At 43.8% G+C, this 24,616-nt stretch overlaps 1 protein-coding gene and 1 long non-coding RNA gene across 4 annotated transcripts in view; one reads left to right on the top strand and one right to left on the bottom strand.

Moving 5' to 3' along the window:
• Positions 1–3,079: 3,079 nt before the first annotated feature.
• Positions 3,080–24,570, bottom strand: LOC116283460 (uncharacterized). Of its 3 annotated transcripts, none has more exons than XR_012059236.1 (6): positions 24,319–24,570; positions 23,630–24,223; positions 14,398–14,511; positions 10,791–11,550; positions 10,036–10,201; positions 3,080–8,617 (listed from the first exon to the last, which is right to left on the bottom strand). It is a non-coding gene; the product is annotated as an uncharacterized lncRNA (long non-coding RNA). The 3 variants fall into 3 exon arrangements; XR_012059237.1 differs by having other exon boundaries at positions 10,791–10,901; XR_012059238.1 differs by lacking the exon at positions 10,036–10,201.
• Positions 24,435–24,616, top strand: part of TAF1B (TATA-box binding protein associated factor, RNA polymerase I subunit B) — a 50,589-nt gene continuing 50,407 nt past the window's right edge. The window contains exon 1 of the mRNA XM_031684758.2: positions 24,435–24,544. Coding sequence (XP_031540618.1) covers positions 24,527–24,544 — 18 coding nt within the window. The 5' untranslated portion in view covers positions 24,435–24,526. The remainder of the gene's footprint in view (positions 24,545–24,616) is intronic.

The raw sequence follows: 24,616 nt of genomic DNA, 5'->3' as shown, positions 1-24,616 counted from the left end.
ACGAAGTAGGGAGTGGAGCCATTTTCCTCCTGGACAGTTCAGGAAACAATCCCAGCTCACTGGTTCCTCTCCTGTAGAGCCCACGCAGACCCTCAGGGTGTCAGGACAGGTAGGCTAGGAGAGTGGGGTCTTCCCAATCCAAGGTCCTGGGCCCTCAAGCTCGGGATGGGCAGTGGTTTGCATGTCAAGGGTCAGCATATGATGCAGTAAAAGCATGGGGCCACGAGGTGGCGCCCATACCCCTTCCTTGGGGCCAAGCGCTCAGACCACTTGAATTCAGCAAGGCAACTGGGGCTCCTGCTACCAGCTGGGGCCAGGGGACCACAGATGGCTTCTGCCAGAGGGGAATCCTGGGGTCTTTTCAGAATGCAGGGGCTCAGTGAGTCCAGGGATGGGGGAAGGCCCTCAAAGCAGAGGGAGAACCTAGAGGTTTGAAAGTGTGTTTGAAGACAGTTCCCAATTTGGCTGCAGCAGAACCCAGATTGGTGAGAAAATTTCTAGTTTTATATCACAGTTCCCCAGTTGTCATGAATACCCTGTCCTTGTCACTTTGCACATCCCAATATTTTTTTTAGAGAATATTTGTAGGGTCTGTGTGCAAAGTTGGAGGGACAGGACCCTGGAGAAATGGGCCTTGAATACCAGGGTAAGTGGTTTAGGATTCAGAAGACTCCAGATCACTGGCTGCACGTGAGCGGAGGACAGAGGAGGCAGGAGGTGGGGTGACTAGTGAAGAATTCATGTCCTGAACTAGGGCACTGGGACAGGAAGTGGGGCAGAGAGGGCAGAGAGGGACAGTTCCCAGGGATAGTGCCCGCTGCCCTGACACTTCTGCCCCACGATTTCACTCTCTGGCTCCACATCCTTCTCTAGATGGTCACCCAAGGACACATCCTCCCAAATCAACGCCTTCCAACACATGTGGTCCCAGACTCTGTCTTCCTATCAGAGCGTGGCCTCCCTACACCCCCTGCTTTCCAAGCTCTGATGAGCTCACGACCAGCCTGTGCCACTGGACTAGTAGGTGTGTGTATGTGCGCAACCCTTCCGTTTCAATGTCTTAGTCCAAAGCAGGGACCAGGAGTGAAGTTCCAGGCAGACAGCAGGCCTGTATTTGGAGATGACCAAGTGTGGAAGGTAGAAACCTTCTGAAGTGCCCTAAATCATATCAGAGAAATGGGGCCCCTGGCATAACCAGTCAAACCAGCTCCCTTTAACCGTAGGACTCTTCTCTGGTTCCCAAGACCATCTCCTGCTTAATTCACAGTGACAGTACATTGACCAGATGGCCCAGCATTAGTGTCCAGCTCTGCCTTGAGCCCCTTCCTGTAGCTGGAAGGTGGTTACAGTTTGAACCCACAGCAAGGGGCAATTCGTGGCCCAGCAAGATGGAATCACTTGACAAGTCTGCATCAGAGCCAGCCCAGCTCTAAGCCTGATGAGATAAATATATATATCATATATATGTATATATATTTTTGCCTTTATGAGAGGAATTCTTATTGTTAATTATTTGCATAATAGTTTCAGAAAGAGGAGCAGATCAGCTCAGCCCAGGATGACTGGCATTTGGCAGAATCTAGTGAGACAAGTGTCCTGATTGTTAAGGATTTAACAGGGAGGCTATTAATGCTTTGCCATTAACAATTCAAATATAATCGTGGTGCCATTTCAAAAATGGATAAATTCAGCTACATAAAACCTTTTTTTTTAAAAAAGAGAAGAAACGTTTACATGACAAAAAAAACATGATAGTATAAGCAAAATCAAAATGACATACTGAAGGAAAGTATTTGTCACTTATATATCAAAGATGAAAGACTAATAGGATTAATATTTAAAGACCTCTTTAAAACTTGAGCGGAAAAGACCAAAATTCCAATAGAAAAGTGGGCAAAAACCATGAATATACAATTCACACAAAAAGTGAAATAAATATGAGAATTCTGGGAACTGTCTTCAGTCATACTTTCAAAACTCCAGGTTCTCCCTCTGCTTTGAGGATGCCCTTAGACATATGAAAAAATGTTTAACTTCACTCATAACAAGAAAAATACTAACTGTAGCTACACTGAAATACCGCTTTCATTCATCAGATTGGCAAAAATTCAAAAGCTTGACAACACACCATATGGAGAGTCTGTGGAGAAATTGGTGTTCTCAGATGCTGCTGGTGGAAATCAGAATGGTAAAGTCCCATGGGGGTGATTTGACAATACCGAACAAAACTAGGCATGTATTTAACCCTTGCCCCAGAAATCCCATTTCTGGGAATTTATCCTGGAAATATAGTTGCAACATTATGAAAATACATATGCACATGGCCAATCATTGCAAATGATGTTTGCAATGTTATTCTATGTAACAGAGTATGTTACATGTTACTCTATGTAACAGCAAAATAGAAGAAACTGCCTCAATGCCCAGAATCAGAGATTGCATGAATTAAATGATGTACATCCACAAAATGGAGTATTAGGCAGCTGTAAAAAAAAGAATGAGAAAGAACTCTAAAAGTTGTTATGGAATGAACTCCAGAATCTACTGTTAAGCCGGAAAAAATAGGCTGTATACGTGGTATGTTATCTTTTGTGTAAAAAGAGAAATAAGAAAATACACACAAATCTGTGTACTTCTACAAAAAAAGATACATAAGAAGGGTACACTGGAAACTAACGAAACTGATTACCCACAGGGGTGGGTAGGACTGGAGTGAAAGGGAAAGGAAAGAGAATGATATTTCTCTCAATATACCTTTTTGCAGTTTTGACAAACTGTTGGAACTTTGTTAATGTGTTGCATATCCAGAAGATAAAATTCAATCAGTATGAATGGGGAGGTCACCACCCCTAAAACTGAATAAAGCCAAAACAAATGAACTGAACTATATATCAGATGGATAACATAATCACACAAGAAAAAAAGGGGGGGGAATAATCAAGATAATTTTTAATGCAGTTCTTTGACTTTATACTGTTCAAAGAAACACAGAAAGAATTGCAAAAAATCCTTAACCTTACTTAATAATTTTGTGGTCGGTAGAGATATGAATGTAACAATTCTGTTTAGTTTTGGGGGGGGAGGTAATTAGATTTATTTATTTCTTTATTTTTAGAGAGGGTACTGGGGCTTGAACCCAGGACCTTGTGCATGCTAAGCATGCGCTCTACCACTTGAGCTACACCCTCCCGCCCTGAATGTAACAATTCTGCAACAATTTTTGTGCATCATAAGACTGAGAAATGAGTAAATACACTGATATTATTAGGAGACAGAGTTTTCACATGGGAGAAAGGAGACCTAAATAAGGAAGGGAGAAAGGGGAGTGTGTCTGTTTCCCGAGGCTACTGTAACAAAACACCACAAGCCGGTGACTTGGACAACAGAAACGTACTGTCTCACAGTTGTGGAGGCTGGGATTCCAAGACCGAGGAGTCGGCAGGGTTGGTGGCCTCTGAGGCTGTGAGGGAGGCGGCTTCTCCCCTAGCTTCTGGTGGTTTGCTAGCAATTTTGGCATCTCCTGGCTTGTAGAAGCATTACCCTCACTTCTGTCTTCATCTTCACATCCTCCCTGTGTGTGCCTGTGTCTAAATTTCCCCGTTTTACAAGCGTGCCAGCCATACTGGATTAGCGCCCACCTTAATGACTTCATAATTTGATCATCTGCGAAGACCCTCTTTCCAAATAATGTCACATTCACAGGCACTGAGGGGTTAGGACTTCCACATCTTTGGGGGGCACACAGTTCAACCCATGACAGGAATGAAAACCCTTGTAGTGCTGAATTGGGATGAGGGGTATCAGCATGAACTCATGCTTTAAAAAAATCAATTTCCAAACTCAGCCTCTAAGTCACCTCAGCAGCAATCAATGCCCAGGTCTTGGTTTCTAAACGCTGTTCTCCACTAAAAGGGACAGGACTCCTTGGGTAAATGGGTGATTCTAGGGTGGGGACGGGAAAAGCACAAGATGAGCCTGGATCTTTTTGCTATGGCTGGAAGTAAGGAAGGACATGCTACAGGAACGGTGGGGACATAGCAAAAGGACGTTGAGCAAGTCCACTGGAAGAGGGTGTCCCTGGCCAAATCTAGGACAATTTGAGCACCAAAAAAAATGATGACGGTAATGGATTATAACATATTGAATCAGAAGGAACGCAGTTTACACTGATTCTAAAAATGAAACAAATATACAAATAAATTGAGGGAGATGGGAAAGCTCTTCTTTTTAAAAATCTTTTTTAATTGAAAAAGCTTTTCTTTAGAAAACAAGCATTTGTTAGAAAACAAACCTTTTGCAACCATCACTGAATAGCTGATTCAAACAAGAACGCTCAGACCACAGAGTGAAACACTGTTGGGCAACCAGATACTGACAGTCTCAAAATACCTCCCCAGAGATTATTTAGTAATCTTTTCGTAAATTTAATAATCTTTGTAAAAAGAGAAAAGAAAGATCTCTTGACAGGGGAGAAGTACAGTGGAGAAATCCGGAGGGCACCGCCTTCACCAAGCGATCAAGGTAAACACCAACAGTGATGAACACTGACATCAGGTGCCTCCTGGTGTAACGCGCTGAGAACACCTGCCCCGTTCCTGCCAAAACTGCAACATCCAAATCAAATCTTGAGGAAACAATCCAACAGATGCAAACTGAAGGATGGTCTCAAAGCAATGGGTTTGTATTCTTAAAATATGTCAGTGCCGTGAAAGACAAAGAAAGGCTGAGAAATTTTTCCAGGTTAAAAAGATGAGATTTTTTTTTTTACAGGAGCTTATAAATGTATCCTAAAATTTACAAAGAAGTAAAAAAGATCCTTGACTAGGTAAGTCAACTTTGAAAAAAGGAAAACAAAGAGGGAGGATTTACCCTACCAGAAGGTAAGACTACAACAAAGCCATTTTAATAAAAATGACCCTAACACTGACCAGTGGACCAATACAATATAACAGACCACTCAGACAGATCCTGGTATATTTGGCAACTTAATATTAGATAATTTGGCATCACTAATCGGTAGGGAAAAGATAGATTTTTTTTAAGGTAAATAGTATTGGGAAATTTGACCCACTGTAAGGAAAAAAATAAAACAGTTCTTTAAGTAATATCACATAATCTATTTCAAAGATACACTGATATTTTTACAAAAGAGACATTCCAAAGGCAAGCAAACATATTTGGTTAAACTTATCAGTAATCAGAGAACAGGAAACCAGAACAACAGAAGGTTGGTTTCCCGCAGCAAAGGGCTAAATGAACCCAGAGCCAGGGAGGGGCAGGAAGTGAGCAGAGGTGGCTCAAAGTGTGCAGTGGGCGTGTGAGCAGCCATCCTCTGGACTGAGTGGGAAATTCTTAATCTGGTACCTTAACCTGATTCTTAAATTAGGTTAATCCCCTACATGACCCAGTAATTCCACCCTGGACACACACAGGGGTGCTCTTTGTGGCTTAGCTCATCACAGAGTCCCCTGGAAACGTCATGATTGATTCCAGGTCTAACTAGGTCAGATCAGATTCTCAAGGAACCAATCGAAGACACCAGATTCATGTTAAAGGAACTCAGCGTCCAACGTGAAGATGATCCCACCGGCCAAAGATGGGACATTTGGCGCACTGACATGATAACCACAAATGAAGACAATCGACCATGTTTTTTATATTCAAGAGTTTCTAATGATGCCAAAAAACAAGCAAACAGACAACAAGTATTGATTACTTTGAGAGAATACTAGGAAACTGCTTCATTATTTTGAAAGCAGATAAATACAGGGAAAGAATCAAGTAATTATCATGCCTTTCTGAAATGAATTGTACCTCAGAGTTAAACCAAACAGGTGATGAACGGACAGTGTGTGTGTGTGTGTGTGTGTGTGTGTGTGTGTGTGTATTCCAACTAATACACTAATACACAAAGAAAGAATGATGAAAATTAAAATATCACTAGTATGGACTGAATTTTGCCCTCCTGAAATTCACATGTTGAAGCCCTAACTTCCAGCGTGACAGCATTTGGAGACAGCCTTTAAGGAGGTAATTAAGATTAAATGAAGTCATAAGGGTGGGGCCCTAATCCAATGGACTGACGTCCTTATAAGAAGAGGAAGGGACACCAGGGATCTCTCCTCATCATGCTCACAGAGGAAAGGCCACATGAGGGCACAGCAAGAAGGTGGCCAGGTGAGAACCAGAGAGAGGTTTCACCAGGAACCAACCCTGCGGGCACCCTGATCTTGGACTTCCAGACTCCAGAACTGTGAGAAAATAAATTTCTGTTGTTTAATGCCCCGAGTCTGTGTCAATCTTTTATGGCAGCCCAGGAGACTAATACAAGTACCATTTTGCAACCCTTCATGAATTACAGATCTGGGCAATGATCACCAACGGCTGACATCACAAAAGAGAGAGGACCAGACCAATGCACCTCCTGATGGCACCACCTCCAAAGTTGTCCTGCCAAAACAAACAACAAAACACAGCAAAACTATCCAAGTCTGTCAGATCTAACTAGTGAATTACAGGAAATGCCAGGGACAGAAGAACAGGTTAACCAACACCAGAAGGGTGTAATCAGCAAAATCCAGAGTGGGAGATTTGACAAGATCGAGTTTCTTCAACAAAAAATTGCAAGGAAATTAAAACCAAGGAGACACTGACAGATTAGAAGAGGCTGAGGAAGCACAGTGAACACTTAGAGTGTGGCCCTCATTTGAATCTCATTTCAAACAAACACATTTTAACCAAAAAAATTTTAAGACAATCAAAGAACTATGAACACCGACTAGGTTTCTTTTAATAATGTTAGGGGATTATTTTTAAGTTTGTTTATGTGTGATAGCAGCATTAGGTTTGTTTTTTCTAAAGAGCCTTTATCTTTTAAGTATATAGACTGAAATGTTTGCAGATGAAATAATACATCTGAGACTTGGTTCAAAATAATCCAGAGAGTTAAGAAGTGGGAGGAGGTACAGATAAACAAGACTGGTCACGAACTGGCACCACTGCAGCTGGGTGATGAATGTATCAGTTGCTACATCATTCTGCCGACTTTTAAAAGCATGAACATTTTTATCATAAAAATTTTCTCTTTAGTACTGAGTACTTTTAAAAGTGATAAACAAAGTAAGATTTTTTTCTCTTAGATGAATTAAATGCATCATACACAAAACCACATCTTTTACAGGAGTATAAACAAAGCAATACGCGCCTAACATGTTAGAGGAGTCGTCATCGGCAGGGGAGGGAGGAGTGGGAGTAGGGAACGGGGACAAAGGGAATTAACTCGTTATTTAAATAAAGCCAGAGAGGGGCTGCGGAGGACATCTGGTGCCGTCCCCTGCATCTGAGGTCCAAGGAAAGAGGAAAATTGGAAGATGGAGAAGCACAAGGATACACACAAAAACTATTGTGATTCCACTGCCCAGGAAGAAGCACCGCGAACATCCCAGCGTTTCCTTCAAGTATTTTTTCCCTATACCTATAGAAAATTATCCTCTCCTTTTCACTCATTCTCAGGCTTCAGAGACACATAGAAATGGGTTTAAATTCTGGATTAAGCATTTTATGAATGGTATTATTTGGGGCAAGTCGTTTTCTCTTGTCCGACTTTTAGTTTTCTCATTCTGAAAAGATCACAACCAGCCTCTGAAGGTTGTGTGGTGATGGAATGAAACAATCAACGTGAAAAAGCATCTAACACGCCAGTCCTAGCTGCCTCTCCACTTTGAGGTTCCCTGGTGTGGTTCCCGCTGGTACTCTGCACAGCGCAGTGCAGAGGCAGCAATGAATATTCCTCAAACTAAACAGAATTAAACTGTGAGAGAGCCAGAGCGCACGTGTGGTTTTTCATCTCAAAGCATCTCCCTTCCATCTTCCCCGCAGGGAAAAGGAACTCACTCTCTGGGGTCACCCGGTTCACATGGCAATGGTGAGAGACCCCACCAAACACTCTGATCATCTGCAGTGTTTTAGGGGAAACAGTTCAAAGATGCAGAAATACTACAAGAAATATTGGAAAAGGCTTCCTGGCTGCAAGCAACCAGGATGTTCACTCTCGGGGGCCCAAAGTCTGCAGGGAGGCTTCCTGCTTTCAGAGTCCAGTGCACGTGAAACTCCTTGGAGCCACCACACATGGGGATGTGCTGTTTTCCCGGAGCACCAGCGGGTGGCTGGGGGTCTCCCAGGTGACTCCGGAGCAGCAGGGCCAAGGTGTCCTGGGAGCGCCTTCCGTTCTCGTGTTTGGCATTTGTTGTTAGGAGAAATCATGTGCCCTGCTGGCATTTGTGAATCTGGCTCTTTTAGAAGTTTCTAGAATGCCGGCTTCGTGGGTCTCAAGGGCCTGCTTGACCCCTGGTCACTCTGGACACTTGTTCTTCCTGACCATCAGGCCTCCAGTACTACTTCAGAAACAGAGCAGGGAGTTTCAGTTTTGTTTTTCACATAGGTTTTGGTCTCAGGGGGACACACCAGCACAGAAGGAGCACAAGGTCTCAACATGCGGGGCCCCCAGCAGGTATCCAGGGCGCTTCCTCTTCACAGACCAGGAAGCCGAGTCCGGAGGGGTCAAGGGACTTGTCCGAGATCATGCAGAGGACAGTCAGTTCATGCCACGTAGTTCTGGCTTTGGGTTAGGAGAGAAAAAGTGAGATCATGAGAGCAAACCTAAGCGGGCTCCTCTGGAACCCAGGCTAAAATCACAGATGAAGTCACAGAATCTGAAGGCTGGCTTCCGGAGAGAGCTGCCTGCTCCTGTGGGCACTGGGGGAGGTGGGGGTTAAGAGCTCAGACTCCACTTAGATGGCCCCAGGCTCCAGCCCCTACACGTACTTGCCCGCTGTGTGACTGCAGGGAAGTTACTCCACTTCCCTGTTTTGGTTTCCTCCTTAGTGAAACCTGTCCCTCTGTCGAGTTGTTGTAAAGACTGAACGACTCAAGCCAAAAGGGACTGCCCAACAGCAGGCGCAATGTGAGTGCACGGTAACTATGGTAAATGCGGCCCATGGCACTGAGGGCAGAGGCTGGGGTGCAGGCCCTGTCTCCCTATGGGTGACCCTGTCTTGGGGGAAATCTCATAGCCTCTCCGACCCCCTCCCCACCCCCACCCCATCCTTTATAGCCTCAGGGTAAGGATGCTTGTTCCAGGACAAGGCAATGGGTGTGGAAGCACTTTGCGGGGTGCTAAGCCCAGGCCAGGGCCCAATACAATGGTCATTATTAGGAAAGATCTGGTCTAACTCCAACAAGTCAAGGAGGAGGCCCCCACGCGCCACCCCAAAATATGCGACTCTGGCACATTGACTATTCTGAGTTAAAGGTACTTGAAAAACAGCAGGTGCAAGAACACCTGACTTTCTTTCTTTTTCTTAAAAATAATGAAATTTCCATGTGAAAGATGCCTTCCCTACACCGGAAAGAAAGTCACATGCTTATCAGCAAGGATGGAAGCTGAGACTAGAGAATTCTGTACCTGAAAATAACTCTTGTCTTCCTTTAACGTCCCTATGTAGTTTAGCTCTTTTTCCACAATTGCCTCTCTGCTTTACCTGGTATAAAAGCACAAAGGCTTTGCCGCTTCTCTGGGTCTTTATTTCCTTTTGAGGGCTCCCGTGTCACATAAAACTTCTGTTGGAAAAATCTGTATGCTTTTCTCCTGTTGATCTGTCTTATGTCAATTTAATTCTCAGGTCCAGGTGAAACACCCAAAGAGGGTGAGGGAAATCTTGCCTCCCGCACAAAAGCAGAGCCTCAGAAGGTCCTGGGTCTACGTTCCACGAAGCCTCCCTCTGACTGGTGTTGACCTGCCTCCCCGTCTGTCTCTGAATTCAGTCTAAGTCAGTTCAAGCCCTACGTCAACCCATCCTTCCATATGAAGCCCCACCCACTGAGGTCCCATCAGAGCTTCAGCACACCTGGGTCACCTGGGCTTGGGGACAAGGCAGAAGCCCTGGCTAGGATGTGATAGCTCAGGTCACACGGCGGGGTCCCCACGGCCGGGCGCGAGCTGGAGCACTGGGAGGCTAAGCTGGCGGGGGTGCTAACCTCTGAGAACTTCGGAGCTGGAAGCAGGCTGGTCCAGTGTGCTCATGTTGTTGATGGGGAAACTGAGGCCCAGAGCGAAGAAAGAACTTCCCCAGGGACACAGGGCCCTGGTGGCAACGCTGGGACTGGAAGCATGGTTTGCAGTCCTGCACTCTTTCTCTCACATCTTGCCCTCGGAATGCAAATTCTAGTAAGTACAGAGTTCGATCTGGACGTGCTCATTCTGAGCTCACAAATGCCTGCCCCTCTGTAATATTCGTGGGTGGGGTCTTGAATGCGGTTCAGGGAGTTAATTCCTGGGGTTATGTATCTTAACCCCAGAACCTCCTAACTTTGGTGGTTTAAAGAGATTATATTACACATTTCTATTATTTGTGTATTAACTCTTGGTACATTGCTTTACTGTTTACAAAGTACTGTTTCTCTACATGATCTTACAACTCTCTCAACAACCCCACGAGGTAGGTATTATGGTTTCCATCTTGGGGACCCAATGGCTTAGAGGAAGTTAATCACTCCTAGCCAGTAGTGATCGACACCCAGGGGCCTCTCTCCCACACCAGCGAGGCCTCGAGAGCCCAGGCTCATTTGCCGTCAGCCAGATGGATGTGCATCCTGGAGGAGCAGACACACTGACTACAAAGATGTGTTTCGTTTGTCCTCAAACTGTTTTGAAATATCTTGAGTCAGCATTTTAGAATCTAGCAACTATTTTAAAAGTGAGAATTTCTGTCTTTAAAAAAAAAAAAACAAACCTGGAAGCTCTGGCAACACTGGGTCCCCACAGGCTTCCGTCCTTCTTTTTATCAGAGCTGCTTTCTCTGGTCCGTCTGCTTGGCCTGGTGCTGGTCATCGTGATGCTGCGTCTACGTAGAACCGAGATGAGCCAATGTTTGTAAAGCACTTCAGAGCTGACAGAGCCCCTGATCCAGACAGGTGGTTGGGTCTTTCTCAGTCTGGAAAGAACCCCTTCTGGAGGCACTAGTTGGGTCTCAAGGAAAGAGCCGTGCTGATTCGTGCACAGTTGCGTTCGCAGACACTGACACAGGACCAGCTGTGGCCAGGCTCTGTTTGTGCTGAGAGGTGTGGAGCTGAGTGAGAACTCCTGCTGCCTTCGAGCAATCTTAGCCAAACCAAATAACGGCCACGATGCTCTAGTTCCAGCGCTAACGAGTTGTCACTGACTACACGGGCCCTTGGCAGGATGTCTCCCCTCTTGGGGCTTCAGTACCCACTCTGAGCAACCAGGGGCTTGACCGGACAGCTCGGGGGCTGCCCCTTTGTTTCTCCTGAGGTCCATCCAGTTGACAAAGGCCGTGGCTGGGCCAACACACAGGCTGGCTCTGTTCTGGGTCATCTCGTCTGAAGAGGTGGACAATGAATGAACTCTGCCCAGGGCTCCAGAGCCATCTTCAGGGTACGTGTTGCTCTGGCCTATAATTTCTTATTTTTAATAACACTAAAGAGCACCCTTGGGCCCACTGATTGCTGGATGGCTTATTCAGGCCACAAGTCCTGGGAACAGCAAAGGAAAATCAAAACGATGAAAATCATAGGCTCTCTGGAGCACAGGTCTTTACTAAACCCCAATCTACTGGTAACATTTCTGGAAACAAAAGGGATTTTTGCTCTGTTTTGGAACTGCTGGAAGATTTAAATCAACAGCCATTTTTTGAGTGTCACCTGCAGCAGATGGTTCGGGTGACTGACCTTCAGTTTCGCAGGAGAATCAGACACAGCATATGTCTCAACAGCACTTTACAGTTTACAGAGCATAGTCATGTGGTCCCAGTTAACCCTTACTACAGCCCTGGGAGGAATCAGACCCTCAGAGAGGGGAGGCCATTTGCCAAACATAGGCCAGCGAGAGGAGAGGCCAGGATTAACCCCAGATCTTCTGTCTACAGATTCAGGGTTCTTCCTACTATACTATGTGACACAGAGATATAGTTAAATTGTTAAGAGACACAGGCTGGAGAGTTTAAAAAGTATTATTATTATATCTTGTGAAAGACTCCTGGAGATGTTAGCATTTGATATAGGTCTTAAAATGGTGTGAATTTTTTTCCTTTTTTACTATCTTTATAGATCACTATAGACGATCTGGAAAGTATAATAAAATGCAACAAACAAAAGATTTATAATCCTAATACAGAGATGTTGCCTCTGTAAATTATTTGCGTGGTTTCTTTCAGTTTTTCCTTCACATTTTTTAAACTAGTTGAAATCATACTCTTTACATAGTTTTGAATTTTTTTCCTTTAATTTACATTTTCTCACATTCATTTTGAATGGGTTGAACTCCAGTAGGAAGTGATGGTGTGTGATTAGGAAATTCTGAACGAAGAACAGAGCTGGAGAAAAGCTATGGGGACAGGGAATTGAAGGGCGTGAGATCAGGAAACGGTGAGTAATTCTTTGAGGCTAAACTTGTAACTCTATGATGAGCTGAGGTTTAGCAAGAAGTCTAGAAAGACCTTTAATGTCAGATGGTAGAGAGCTTCAAAGGATGCTAAGGAATTCGTAGTTTATTCTATTCTCATTAAAGAACAATACACTTTTACACTCTACAGATTTAGAAAAATACAAATGAGAACATTCAGAAATAATTCACAATCAAAGTGCACAGGGATAATTGCTATTTTGACACATATATAATCTTCCAATTTTTTTTCTGTACACATATTTCTTCTTTTTTTCCCCTAACAGGGACATAAAACACAGATTCTTTTCTAATCTGATTATAATTCCATTAAATGTGGTCTTTCTTGGTCATTAAGAATTCTTTTGCAATAATGGTTTTTAAACATTTTATGCACCAGAACTCTGTCTTTAAACAAAATCCTATCAGGAACCTCAAAAGCCAAAAGGGATAGAGATAGAGCTACTGTGATCCGAACATGAGTGGGGGCCCTGACGCCTGCCTGACCCTGGAAGACACCCTGACCCCACTCTGAAAACCGCAGTTGTATTTTTATGGTAAGAGCATCGCATCATTGAGCTGATCAGCCTGCTCAGCTGTTTCCAGATTTCCCCTTTGTAAATTGATCCCTCATTCTTTGAGCACATCCCATAATTATTTCCCAATGAAGGTTTTTGAATATGGGGTGTGGCATAATCAGAGCTATTAGTGTGAATGCCAAATACAGTAAAACTTTACTTAACTGTAATTCAGCTAACCACAACCTGTGATTAACCAATTTTCTTTGGCTCAACTTTAGGGAACATAAAGGAAACTCTCTTCCTCCTTCCCTCTTTTTTCTCTCTCTCTAAAACACATACACGCACACATGCACACACACAGAATTATGAAACGGGTACGTTTAGCAAATATTTACAATAACTGTACTCTGAAAATGACAACACATTACTGAGAGAAGTTAAAGATGAGTTCAAACGGTGAGATATACCATGCTTATGGACTGGAAGATTCAGTATTGTTAGAATGCCATTCCTCCCCCAGATTAATCTGTAGATTCAACACAATGACATTCAAAATGTTAGCAGGGTTATTTTGAAAAAGTTAGTAAGCAAATTTTAAAATTTATGTGGAAATGCAAAGCATATAGAATAGCCAAAACAACATGGAAAAAGAGCAAAGCTGGAGGCCTTACCCAATCTAGTTTCAAGACCTATTATAAAGCTAACACTAATCAAGATAGAATGGTATTCAAGCAAAGGTTGACATATAGACCATTGGAACAGAAGAGAAAGTCCAGAAATACATCCATACATACATACGGTCAATTGATTTTCTAGCAAAGGTGCCAAGACAATTAAATAGAGGGAAAGATAATCTATTCACAGAAGGTGCTGGAATAATTGCTTGGCTATCAGTATGAAAATGAGCTAAAACTATAAGCCTTCTTTTGAAAAAAATAGGAGAAAAATTTTAGTGATCTTGGGTTAGGCAAAGATTTTAAAAATAGGACACACGAAATTTAAAAATCAATAACTTGGACTTCATCAAAATTAAAAATGTCTGCTCCTTGAAAGCACAATTAGGAAAAAGAGAAAAAGGCAAGGCACAGACTGAGAGACTATGTCTGTAAAACATACATTAAGTAAAGGACTTGTGTCCACAATATAGAAAGAATTCTCAACAATGATACAAGACAATTAAAACTGGGCAAAAAATTTGAACAGACATGTTATTAAAAAAAACAGATGCCAAATAAGAACATGAAAAAATGTTCAACATCATTAGCCATTAAGGAAATGCAAATTTAAACCAAATGTAGATACCACTACATATCCACTGTAGTGGATAGAATTTAAAAGACTGACAATACCATGCCATATGTTGGCTAGAATGTGGAACAACGGTTCAGCGTTTATTTACAAAGTTAAATGTTCACTTACCACATGATTCGGAAATTCCACTCTTGGGTATTTTTCAAGTGAAGTGAAAATACACGTCTACATCAAGATCCGTACATGAATATTTACAGCAGCTTTGTTCAGAGTAGCCAAAAACTGGAAACAATCCAGAAGTCCATTGATTATTAAATGGGTGAAGAAAAAATCTATAGTAAATGGAATACTACTCAGCAGTTAGTAGGTATAAACTATTTGTATATGCAACAATATGATAAATCAAAGTCAGATACAAAAGACTACATACTGTATACCTTTATATGAAGTTCTAGAAAAGTTCTAGGAAAGGCACATCTAAAATGATCATAGCCGATCACCCGTTGCCAGGGGTTCGGGGATCAGGATGGGGATTGACTACAATGTTCTAAATCATATTTTTGGTAGTGGTTGCACTATTAAATACACATGTCAAAATTCATCACGTGCACTTAAAATTGGTGAATTTCATAGCAAATAAGTTATACCTCTACTGGCATTTGGATTCATCTTTGATTACTTTTTTTTGTCATTCTTCTAGCCACTTAATGGTCCATATTTAATGGTTCAGATTTGCAATGTCTGCTAGAGTCAAGAATAGAGTCTGTGTTCCTGTTTGTTATTTTGCTTGTTTTTTTTTTTTTGAGAGAAAAAAAGAAGTGGGAACATCTTTCATTCACCATCTTAAGCTTAGAAGTCTTATAGACGATATTAAAAGCCATGGACTGGAGCCATCCCCATTTCTTAATGTATTAACTTACGTTTTGAGACCTGACTACTGAGTCCCCACGATGATAAGTAAGAACTCAGATCTCCCTCACTGCCCCTCCAACCCCCACATAGTTATAGTCGGGACATACTTTATTAAGACTGTGCAAATGCCATTCACTAGAGAACCCACTCGAACACTTAGTCCACACCATCCATCTTACTTATTCAGTCCTTCACTTTTACTGGAGTTACTCATTTTCCCATGTGCCCGATTTTCTGCATATATACCGTTAATTTCCTAACTCTCAATAAAGCCTGCTTCAATTCTATTAATAATGTTTTCCATAGTCTCAAATATGTCATCTCCATCTTATTCCTAGAGATCCTCTTCTCAGAGCCTTCCTTCCATGCTCTCCAGTTTAAACTGGATACTGAACAGACATCACCAGGAAATTTCTATGCATCATCACTGTGGGGATTCATGTTGCTTCTTGTGCTTTGGGTCCCTTGTTTCCTAGATTTCGTGTGTTCCTTTCTTGGTTTACACCCTTGTTCTATTGGATCACCACCACCCGTTCACTGAAGGCACAAGGGAAGTAAACGATTTTCATTCTTGCATGTCTGAAAATATCTTATTCTACCCTCATCTGGTGAACAGTTTGGCTGAATATAGAAGCACAGGGTGCACATTAGAATGTTGAAGGCATTGGTCCATTGTCCACTAGATTCCAAAGCGTTGTAGAGAGGTCCATTGCTTCTGATTCTCTCTAAAAGTTTATAGTATCTTCTCTGTATCCCTGATACTGAAAAAGTTCACAGTGGTGTACCTGACCCTGGGTCTTTTTCACATCCCTTGAACTAGCTCTTTTGAGTTGGAAAGTCGTGCTTTAGTTCTGAGAAATGTCTTTGTGTTATTTCCTTGACAATTCTGTCCCCTTGGCTCTCTTTCTGGCATTTCTAGTAATTGACTTTCAATCTCTGAGATTTATCCCCTTGCTTTATCTTTTCTCTGCGAGTTCCCATCGTTTTGTCTTTTTGTTCTATCTTCTGGAAATATCTCTGAATTTATCTTTTACAATAAATTTTTATTTTGACTCATGTGTGTAACTTTCCCAGAGGTTTTTTTGTTTGGGGGATTTTTTTTTTAAGGCTTCTGGTTCTTCTTTCGCAGATACAATATTGTCCATCCTCTTTTTCGGGAGATTTGGCAGCTTGAAGTTGTCTTTAATTTCTGCCAATTCTCTTTTCCGTTTGTTTGTTTGGTTTTCTGCAATGAAAGGTAGAATCTTTGTTCCTCTCTGCAGGCGCTTAGCCGTCGGCTCTCACTAGAAACCTAGAAAGCTCTTTGCACAGAAATCAGACTTTGGTCCTAGGGCTTCAGTCTACTGGGACAAAACTTCCAACTAGCTCATTGTAAAGAATCCCAAATGGTCTCTGGGTTTTACTCCGAGAAGACTGTTATCTCCTGCCTGGGGAGATGTAAAACTTGCTACTGGCATTCTGGAAAGGGGGAGGGGCAGTATTCAGATTTTCACTTAATTTCCCTGTTTCTAGTCTGTGCTTCCTCCTATCCCACCTGCCCACTCTCAAATCCTCTTCGATTACCGTTGCCTCTTCTCCCTTTTCCATGGTCCTCGTGGACTTAACCCTTTTATTGTTATTTTAGTGGGGGTTGGGGATGGAAAAAAAGAAATAATGCATTATTCAATCTGACCTGTGCTGTCAGTGATAAGGAGACATGAGCTTCAGAGAAGGTTTGCTTTCTCTGCAGTACCCAAAGACTCCCCGAGTCATTGCTTCTGTCTGGGGTCTCAATTTCCTTATCTATAAAATGGGAGACTAGTACTGGATGACATTTTTAAATGCTTCCTATTCTGAAATTGTGTGTTTCAAGAAACCAGAACCTGATCTCCATGCTATTTTATTTATTCGTCCTATTTTTGGTGCTCCTAAGATGTCCCACCAATCTCCTTTTAAGATCTTTTCTTCCCTTCTTCTGAGTCAACGGCCACAGGCAGGTCTGTCTTCGTGGGCGCACAGCCGGCCATATGGGACCCTGTACTTAGAAGGGCCTGGGCTCGGTTTAATGCTCTGATATCACTGTCTTGAAATTCTTATTAATTTTTTGAACTTATTTTTTTATTCAAGTATAGTCAGTTTATAATGTATCAATTTCTGGTGTACAGAATAATGTTTCAGTCATATACATACATACATATATTTCTTTTCATATTCTTTTTCATTATAGGTTACTGCAAGATATTAAATATAGTTCCCTGTAATTTTTGATCCACAGGCACCACATTTCCATTTTGTGCTGGGTCCCACCAATTATATCACCACTACTGGCCATGGGATGGTAACAAGCCAGGACTCAACTTTCAAGTACTTTAAGGCCCATAGCCAGAGCTACAACTCTTGCGCTCTGTAAACTCTGCTTCTGGAAGGGAGGGAGGAGCAAGACATATTTGCCCCAAGATTAGAAATGAAGAAACCAGCCCCCAACAGGTTCTGCAACTTGCCTGAGATCTTATCACTCGAGTTTGGGAAACTCCTGAGTTATTTAAGCCACACTCTGAGTACCTCACATGCATCTTAGAAGGTTGTTTTGCTTCTGTTAAATTGGGGCTGTGCCTTCTGGCTGTTGATGTCCTTTGACAAGGCAACTTTGCATCCAGAGGACTTCATTCATTCATCCACTCACTCAATCACTAAGAAAACCTTTATGAAGCACCTACTCTGTTAGCAGGAAGAGTGGGCTCTTTGAAGCACAAAGAAATGAGTTAAGATGTCCCCCTCTGGCTCTTGTTGGCCACGGGACCTGATTTGACCTCTGGGGCCTCAATATCCATTCCCATTTGATGAGAAGAGAGTGATCACCTCCCAGCTCACTGATGACTGGTGGCCTGGTACAGCGCCCCACATGCTCTGTGCCCAGCGAGCATCCATTCCTTTACTCTTCTCCCCAGCACTGCGCAAACCACAGGGAGTCTCAGCCTCAGCTGAGGAAAGATCAGGCTCGGAGCACTCAGAAGCTCTATTCATCGGGGATACACTTGACTCTCTCTCCCTCCAGCAGAAATGTTGATGGGATCCCAGGGAGAAAGGAGGCTCGTGCATATGATAGGTGTCAAGGATGGTGTTTGGTCCCTGGACTACCCCTGTGCTTTGTCATTAACCTTTAATAGGTTCCCAGGAAGCTCTGAAGATAATAATACGTCTCCGCTCCCTTTCAACTGATGATCTTGATGTGATGTATTTGTGTCTGTAATGCAATCTGGAGGCTCTCACAAGGAGCCAAGACTTGTTCTTATCTTAAGAAAAAAAATCTATCTATGAAAATTAAACCCACAGGGAGGCGTGGCACAGGAATGTGTCCTTAGAAATGCTTCCTCTACAAGCCATGCCTGTTTTGTGAGATGAATGGATGGGTAGGGGGGTGATATAGTAACTTCAGCCTCATGACAATTTGATGATTTATGGCACTTTTGTCTCACGTTCCAGTTTACAAAGTTTTGACAAAGCCTTTGCACGGGATCCATTATCTCGTTTGTGCCTCACCTTCTCAGGTGTCTCGGTAAAGTTACCATGTCCAAACCGCAGGTGAGAAAACAGGACTCAGAGAAGTGATTTGTCCTGATTACACAGCTAGCAGATAAGTTTCAGGGCCAGGATTCAAATTTACTCTCCTGATTGCAGAGTCTTTGCTCTGTTGCCTCCCTGAAATAGTATTTGGCTATTTCCACACTCAGCAGAACCTCTTAACTAAAGGTTAGCTGAGTTGTCCTGGGTTCCAAGCCCTGGGATGCTGGCAGCACCAGGGGGTCGGGAGGAGGCAGTGGAACTAGCTCCCACGTGACCACACCCTGCGGACCAGTGCCTTGGCCTGGCTGAGTGGGGGCCACATTCCTGGAATTTTTATGGCCTGGTCAGGTGAGAATTATGCATCCCCTCAGGGCAGCCTCATCAGGGGCAAGATCTGTCCCTGTCACACACTCAGGGACTTCACTCCTGTAACTCCCCTCCCCCCTCAGTATTTCATTTCCAACAGCATACAAACATGCTGCAGTAATTGGCAATTTTACCCGCTCCAGACCCTCCTGCTCTTTCTCACAGGCCTCGTCTCTACTGACAGTCTGCCCTTTCCCTCCAGCTCTGCCTCGAACCCACTCCAATTGAGCTGTCATTCCTAACACGTTACTGAAATCGTCTTGTCAATGCCGTGTATCTTGCTAAACCCTATGCTAAGCTCACTCAACTGTCATTGAACGTTTCTCCCTTCTTGAACCTTTCTTCACGTGGCTCTGGTCACCACACTCTGCCAGCCTCCTCCGGCCACATTAGCTGCTCCTTCTCTGCCACCTTCACTAGACTGTCCTGCTCTTCCTGACTTCAAAATGTCACAGTGCCCGCAGCTCAGCCTTGGGCTGTTTCCTCCCGTTTACTGACTACTCTCCCAGGTGTTTGCATTTAGTCCCAGGGCTTTAAACCTCATTTTTACACTATGACTCCCAAGTCCACATCTCCAAGAAGAACATCTCTGAATTCCAAATTCACTTATCCATCTTCCTGTTGAATATCTCCCCTTGTATTTCTAATAGACATATCAAACTTAACATGTCCCAAATCTTGATTTTTTTCACTCCAAATCTGCTCATAACCATCTCGGCTCCACCACTTGCCACACTATGTCATCCTCGAACTCTGTTTCTCACAATTACACCCAATCCACTGTTGGCTCCACCTTCAGTGAAGTATATCTATTTCCTGTTGCCCACTTGTGTGGTCTAGTCCAAGTACTGCCATCTTCGAGGGTGATTCCTATAACAGCCTCCTGTGGACAAAGAATGCCTCCTGCCATATCAGTAACCAAAAGATGCTGTGGCCATCAAGCCATCAGCCACCACAGCCACCCACTCCCCGACGGTGCACCCTGAGGGGATTCAGGATGGAGAAAACAGGATACTGGCTCTACGTAGTCAAGGTATGTAGCAAAGGAGTGATCTCAATGAGCCCAGACTCTTGACCCTTCCCATATATAGGAAGGTGCTAAATTCTTTAACTTGAGATTCTGGTTTTTCTTTAATTAACAGTAATCTTTTGATGTTCTGACTACTGTTTTTTTTTTTCGGTTGTTGTTTGTTTGTTTGCAAAATCTTCTATATATCCTGTCTCCCCTTTTACCTCTTTGGAACAGTCCCTCAGAGTTATCTGAGCTGGGTCTCCTGGGCTTAAGTCCCCAGCATATCCACTGAATAAATCATAATTCTAACTTTAGGTTGTGCTTTTTTTTTTCAGTTGACACTTCCAATTAGCCACCTTCATTTCACCCATATGCTCTGTGGTCTGTTCCCCATACACCAGCCTCAATGACAGTTTAAAGAGTAAATTAGACCACGTTACTCCTCTGTTCAAAATCCTTCAATGACTTCTCAACACATTTAGAATTAAATTGAAATGTGTAACTGTGTCATCGAAGGAATATTCAAAATACCCATATTGAACAACTGGTAGGGGAATATATATTTACGTGTAAGTTTTTATGTAAATCAAAATTTAAAAATATATCCCCTTCTATGTTCTAAATAAATCTGTTTATCTTTATAATAAAACTGCATACAGATGATGTAAGTTGTAACACAGAGCATTCATCAAATCAGTCTAATAATTTCTAAGTCTTTTGTGGGTTTCGTGTGACCTTTTGTTGGATACGTTCTCAATAATTAAATAATGCCCCCATTGGAGCTATGATTTGCCAGTGAAATGCATCAAACTCTTCCAATAACTTCCCCATTAAACCAGTAGCCACTAGGTAACCTGTGGTCACAAAATAGAGAATTTCTCTTAATAAAACAATATTGTTGGGGGGAGGGTAGAGCTCAGAGGTAGAGCACATGCCTAGCATGCAGGAGATCCTGGGTTCAATCTCCAGCACCGCCAATTAAAAAAAAAAATCTAATTGCCTCTCCCCCTACCAAAAAAAAAAAAGATCCCAAATTAAAAAACCCAAAACAATATTGTTTGTGGTATTTTTTCCCTCAGCTTCTGTTGAACTAAGAGCAATTATATTTAAACAATTATATTTTCTGACCCTTACAAAACATCTGAGGTTCTTAATAGTTAACATTTTATTACTGGAGGAGCCACAGAGGTCTGTCTTGGGTGCCACATTTAATGAGGCTGAGCCCAATTCTTCCAGAAACGGGCATGGCCTGGCGGCCAAAACTGTTCTCCACCAGGCTACTCCGTTTTGACTCCTGGCTCAGTCGCTTACAGAAATTTAAAATCTTTGTTTCAGTTTTCTTGTCTGTAAAATGGGGCTGATGATGGTGACAATATTCAAACGAGTTAACAGGCCTAGATTGGTGCCTGGCTCACAAAAGGCTGGCCATGCATTCACGGGCTCTCACTCACTAAGACGACCAACACTGCTGATGCCCTTGACTGGAAGGCTTGTGATGGGTTTGTAACATATGCCCTTAGATGGAAATGAAATTCAGTAAGAACAGTGAGAAGGCGAAGCTGCACCCTGGAGTCCTGGGGCCCTTCCTTCCTCCACAGCCTTCCTCGTGTTGTGGGAGTACCTGCTATTTCAGCGGAGCTCCAAGTGCCTGACTAGCCTGTGTGCGGCCCTCATTTTTCCGCTCCCCCAGGCTCTCCCCAGCTCTCTCTGAGCCAAAATCCCATGAAGGCTGTTATTCCTGAACACAGGCCCGGGGTAAGTGGGCAGTGCAAAGCAGCCATCACTGGCTGGATGGTCTCCAGTTGGTCCATCCAGAGTCCCCTCCCCCTTCCCTGGTAGGAGCCAATCACGGTGGCCAGGAGGTGGGACCCAAAGGGCACCTGGTGTAATGTGTGGAGTGGGCTGAATGGGTGTTCTGGTCCACTACTGGCCCTGTAGGTCCAGGAGACCTAGAGCAATCAGCAGTCAGGCCTTGCCCAGCATCTGACCCCGAGGCCAACGACTCTACCTCTCACCTATTACCCTCTGGCCACACAGGCTTCCTTTTGTTCCTCAAACACACCAAGCCCGGTTCTGCCTCAGGGCCTTGTCGCTCTCCCTGGGATACAGTCCCCCAGATTCCTGCATGGTTCTCATTGCATTGCCATCTTGGCTGGCCTGGCCCTTCTTCAGAGCGGTCTCCCTGATGACCCTATAAAAATTCTGCCCACTCACCCCTACCCCAGTCATGGTATATACCAATGCAGCTGTATATATTTTTTAAGCATCTATCTGCTCCCTAAAGTTATACTTACTAGTTTTCTATTATTCTGCCATGATAAATATGGCTGAAATTACAGATAACGAATACTGTTGGAAGATATGGAAAATGCTAAAAATTTAGAAGAAACAAGTATTAAAATAAACCACACAGGTTTTCAATTTGAAGGTTTGCTATACAGCTGGATAAAATACAGATGCTTCTAATGAGTCCCTGTTCATGGTAGTCAGTAGGTTGTTTCAGAAATGAAATGAGGAAAGAATTACTTTTGAGGAGTTGCTGGTAGGAAGATGCATATATACAGGGGAACATATATTCTCAACAGCAAATAATTTCTTTTATAAAAGCAATAGTTTTGGTAAAATTGTATCCACATAATCGTTGAAGGAGTGGCTGCTTTGACTAGAAAAACAAAAGAACTCGGAAATAAGGTTGCCTCCAGTGGCATGGGTAGAATCCATCCAAGGCCTCATTCACCAGCAGCAAGTGGCTGCAAAGGTAGAAGGCGGAAGCGAGCACATGCTCAGGATGCCACAGGTGTAGTTACTTCTATAAACACAAGACCTTTCAGATGTCCCAGGAATGTTGCCATAACCTGTAACGGGCTGAATATTCATCAAAGTCCTTTGTTCTACGTTGAAGTTTGTTGCATGTCTCACGGCAAAATGCTCAGAAGGACTGTCAGAGGTACAGATGAGTTATCTTTTTCTCTTTTTACACAAAAAGGCAAATACCAGATTTGGACACGTGATGACCAGTGGCTGTCGGTAGTATATTGCCTGGCAAATATTTTTGAAATTGTGAATGCACTTAATTTGTTCCTTCGGGGTAAACGGGATGTTTTAACCAAGTCAGTGGTTGTATGAGTCAGTGGGTTGAGTGGCCTTATCTTTATATTTATGGTCACAGATGTCCAGGGGGCCCCAGATGATGCCTGGCAATTTATTACATTTCTGGTTTAATTCCCCCGTTTCCAAGAGATATTACACCTCTGATCCCTCCTCAGACCCCGCCCAACCCTCCCAACTCCCACGTTCCGCTGATGACTTCCTTCCCATCTCACCAGAACAACCTGAAAAGCCTTTCCACCGCATTCCCACCAGTGCCTGAGTCTGCTCACACGTTCTCAAGTCACAGATGTGTAGTCTACGCGAGGCCAACCCCTCGGCTTGGGCTGCAGGTCCCGTCCCCTCTCCCCTGCTCAGGGAGAGCCCCCTGAAATGGTCCCTCTCTTTTCTGCATCTGCATTTTTCTCTTTCTGAGATATGATAAGGCATGAGGCTCAGGACGAGGGCCTTGGTACTTACTGTTCCCTCTGCCTGGAATGATGTTCCCAACACGGCTCTTGCTCCCTTGCTTCGAAGCTCACCTCAGTGAGACCATTTTGACCACGCCATTTAAAACTGAAACCACCTTATAGCTTTCATTCTCCTTTCGTGCTTTATTCTTCTCCTTGGCACTCACGCCCCTTTAACATTTCACACATTTTACTTATTTTTAAAATCTCTCTCCACCAAAATATAATCTCCATGAAAGCAAAAACTTGTGTTTGTTTTGCTCACTGCTGAATCGCCAGGATCTAAAACAGCGCCTGTTTAATGAATAAATCAAGAAACGAACGTGCCCAATGAAGGGACAACAACAAAGCTAAATTTAGTGAGCATTCACTCTTCGAGGCTCAGTTAGAAGGGACTCACAGGTAATAGCCAATTTTCACAGAGGAGGAAACGGAGGCACAAAGAAGCAGAAAAGGCGTGATTAGGCAGCCAGGTCTAACTCAACAACGGTTCTTTCCTCCAAAGCCCGGCGCCTCTCCGCTGCTCCCCAAGGCCAGAAAGGAGCCGGAGGGGAGAGTCTGGGGCGGCCTCCGCCGCCGCCCCCGCAGCCTGAGAGAGTGAGACCTGCCGGGCAAGAATGGCTGTCAGAACCGCTCAGAAAGACCGAATCCGCTCAGCAGGAGGCCCCGCCCACTTTCCCACTGCCGCGCTTTAGTTACCAGCACTAGGAAAGGGATGCTGTCCGGGAGGGGGATGTAGGATTAGCGGAGCTTCATCCCGGAGCGAGCGGAAGCTTCCCGCGGCCGCAGGAGCCGGAAATCCAAAGTCAGGGTTTGGTTTCCGTCCGGAGGGCCCTTCCCGCCGCTCCCGGAAGCTGCGCTCGCTGCCCGGGTAACGGGCCGCGGCGGCGGCGGCAGAGGCGCCGTTATGGACCTGGAGGAGGCGGTGAGAGGGCCGCGCGGCCGGGTGGCGGGGCGGGAGGGCGGTGAGGCTGAGGAGAAGGGGCCGGAGGACGCC

The sequence above is a fragment of the Vicugna pacos genome, chromosome 15 (assembly GCF_048564905.1).
Source record: "Vicugna pacos chromosome 15, VicPac4, whole genome shotgun sequence".
In the NCBI taxonomy this organism is placed as follows: Eukaryota; Metazoa; Chordata; class Mammalia; order Artiodactyla; family Camelidae; genus Vicugna; species Vicugna pacos.
This window is presented reverse-complemented; position numbering and strand designations above follow the sequence as displayed.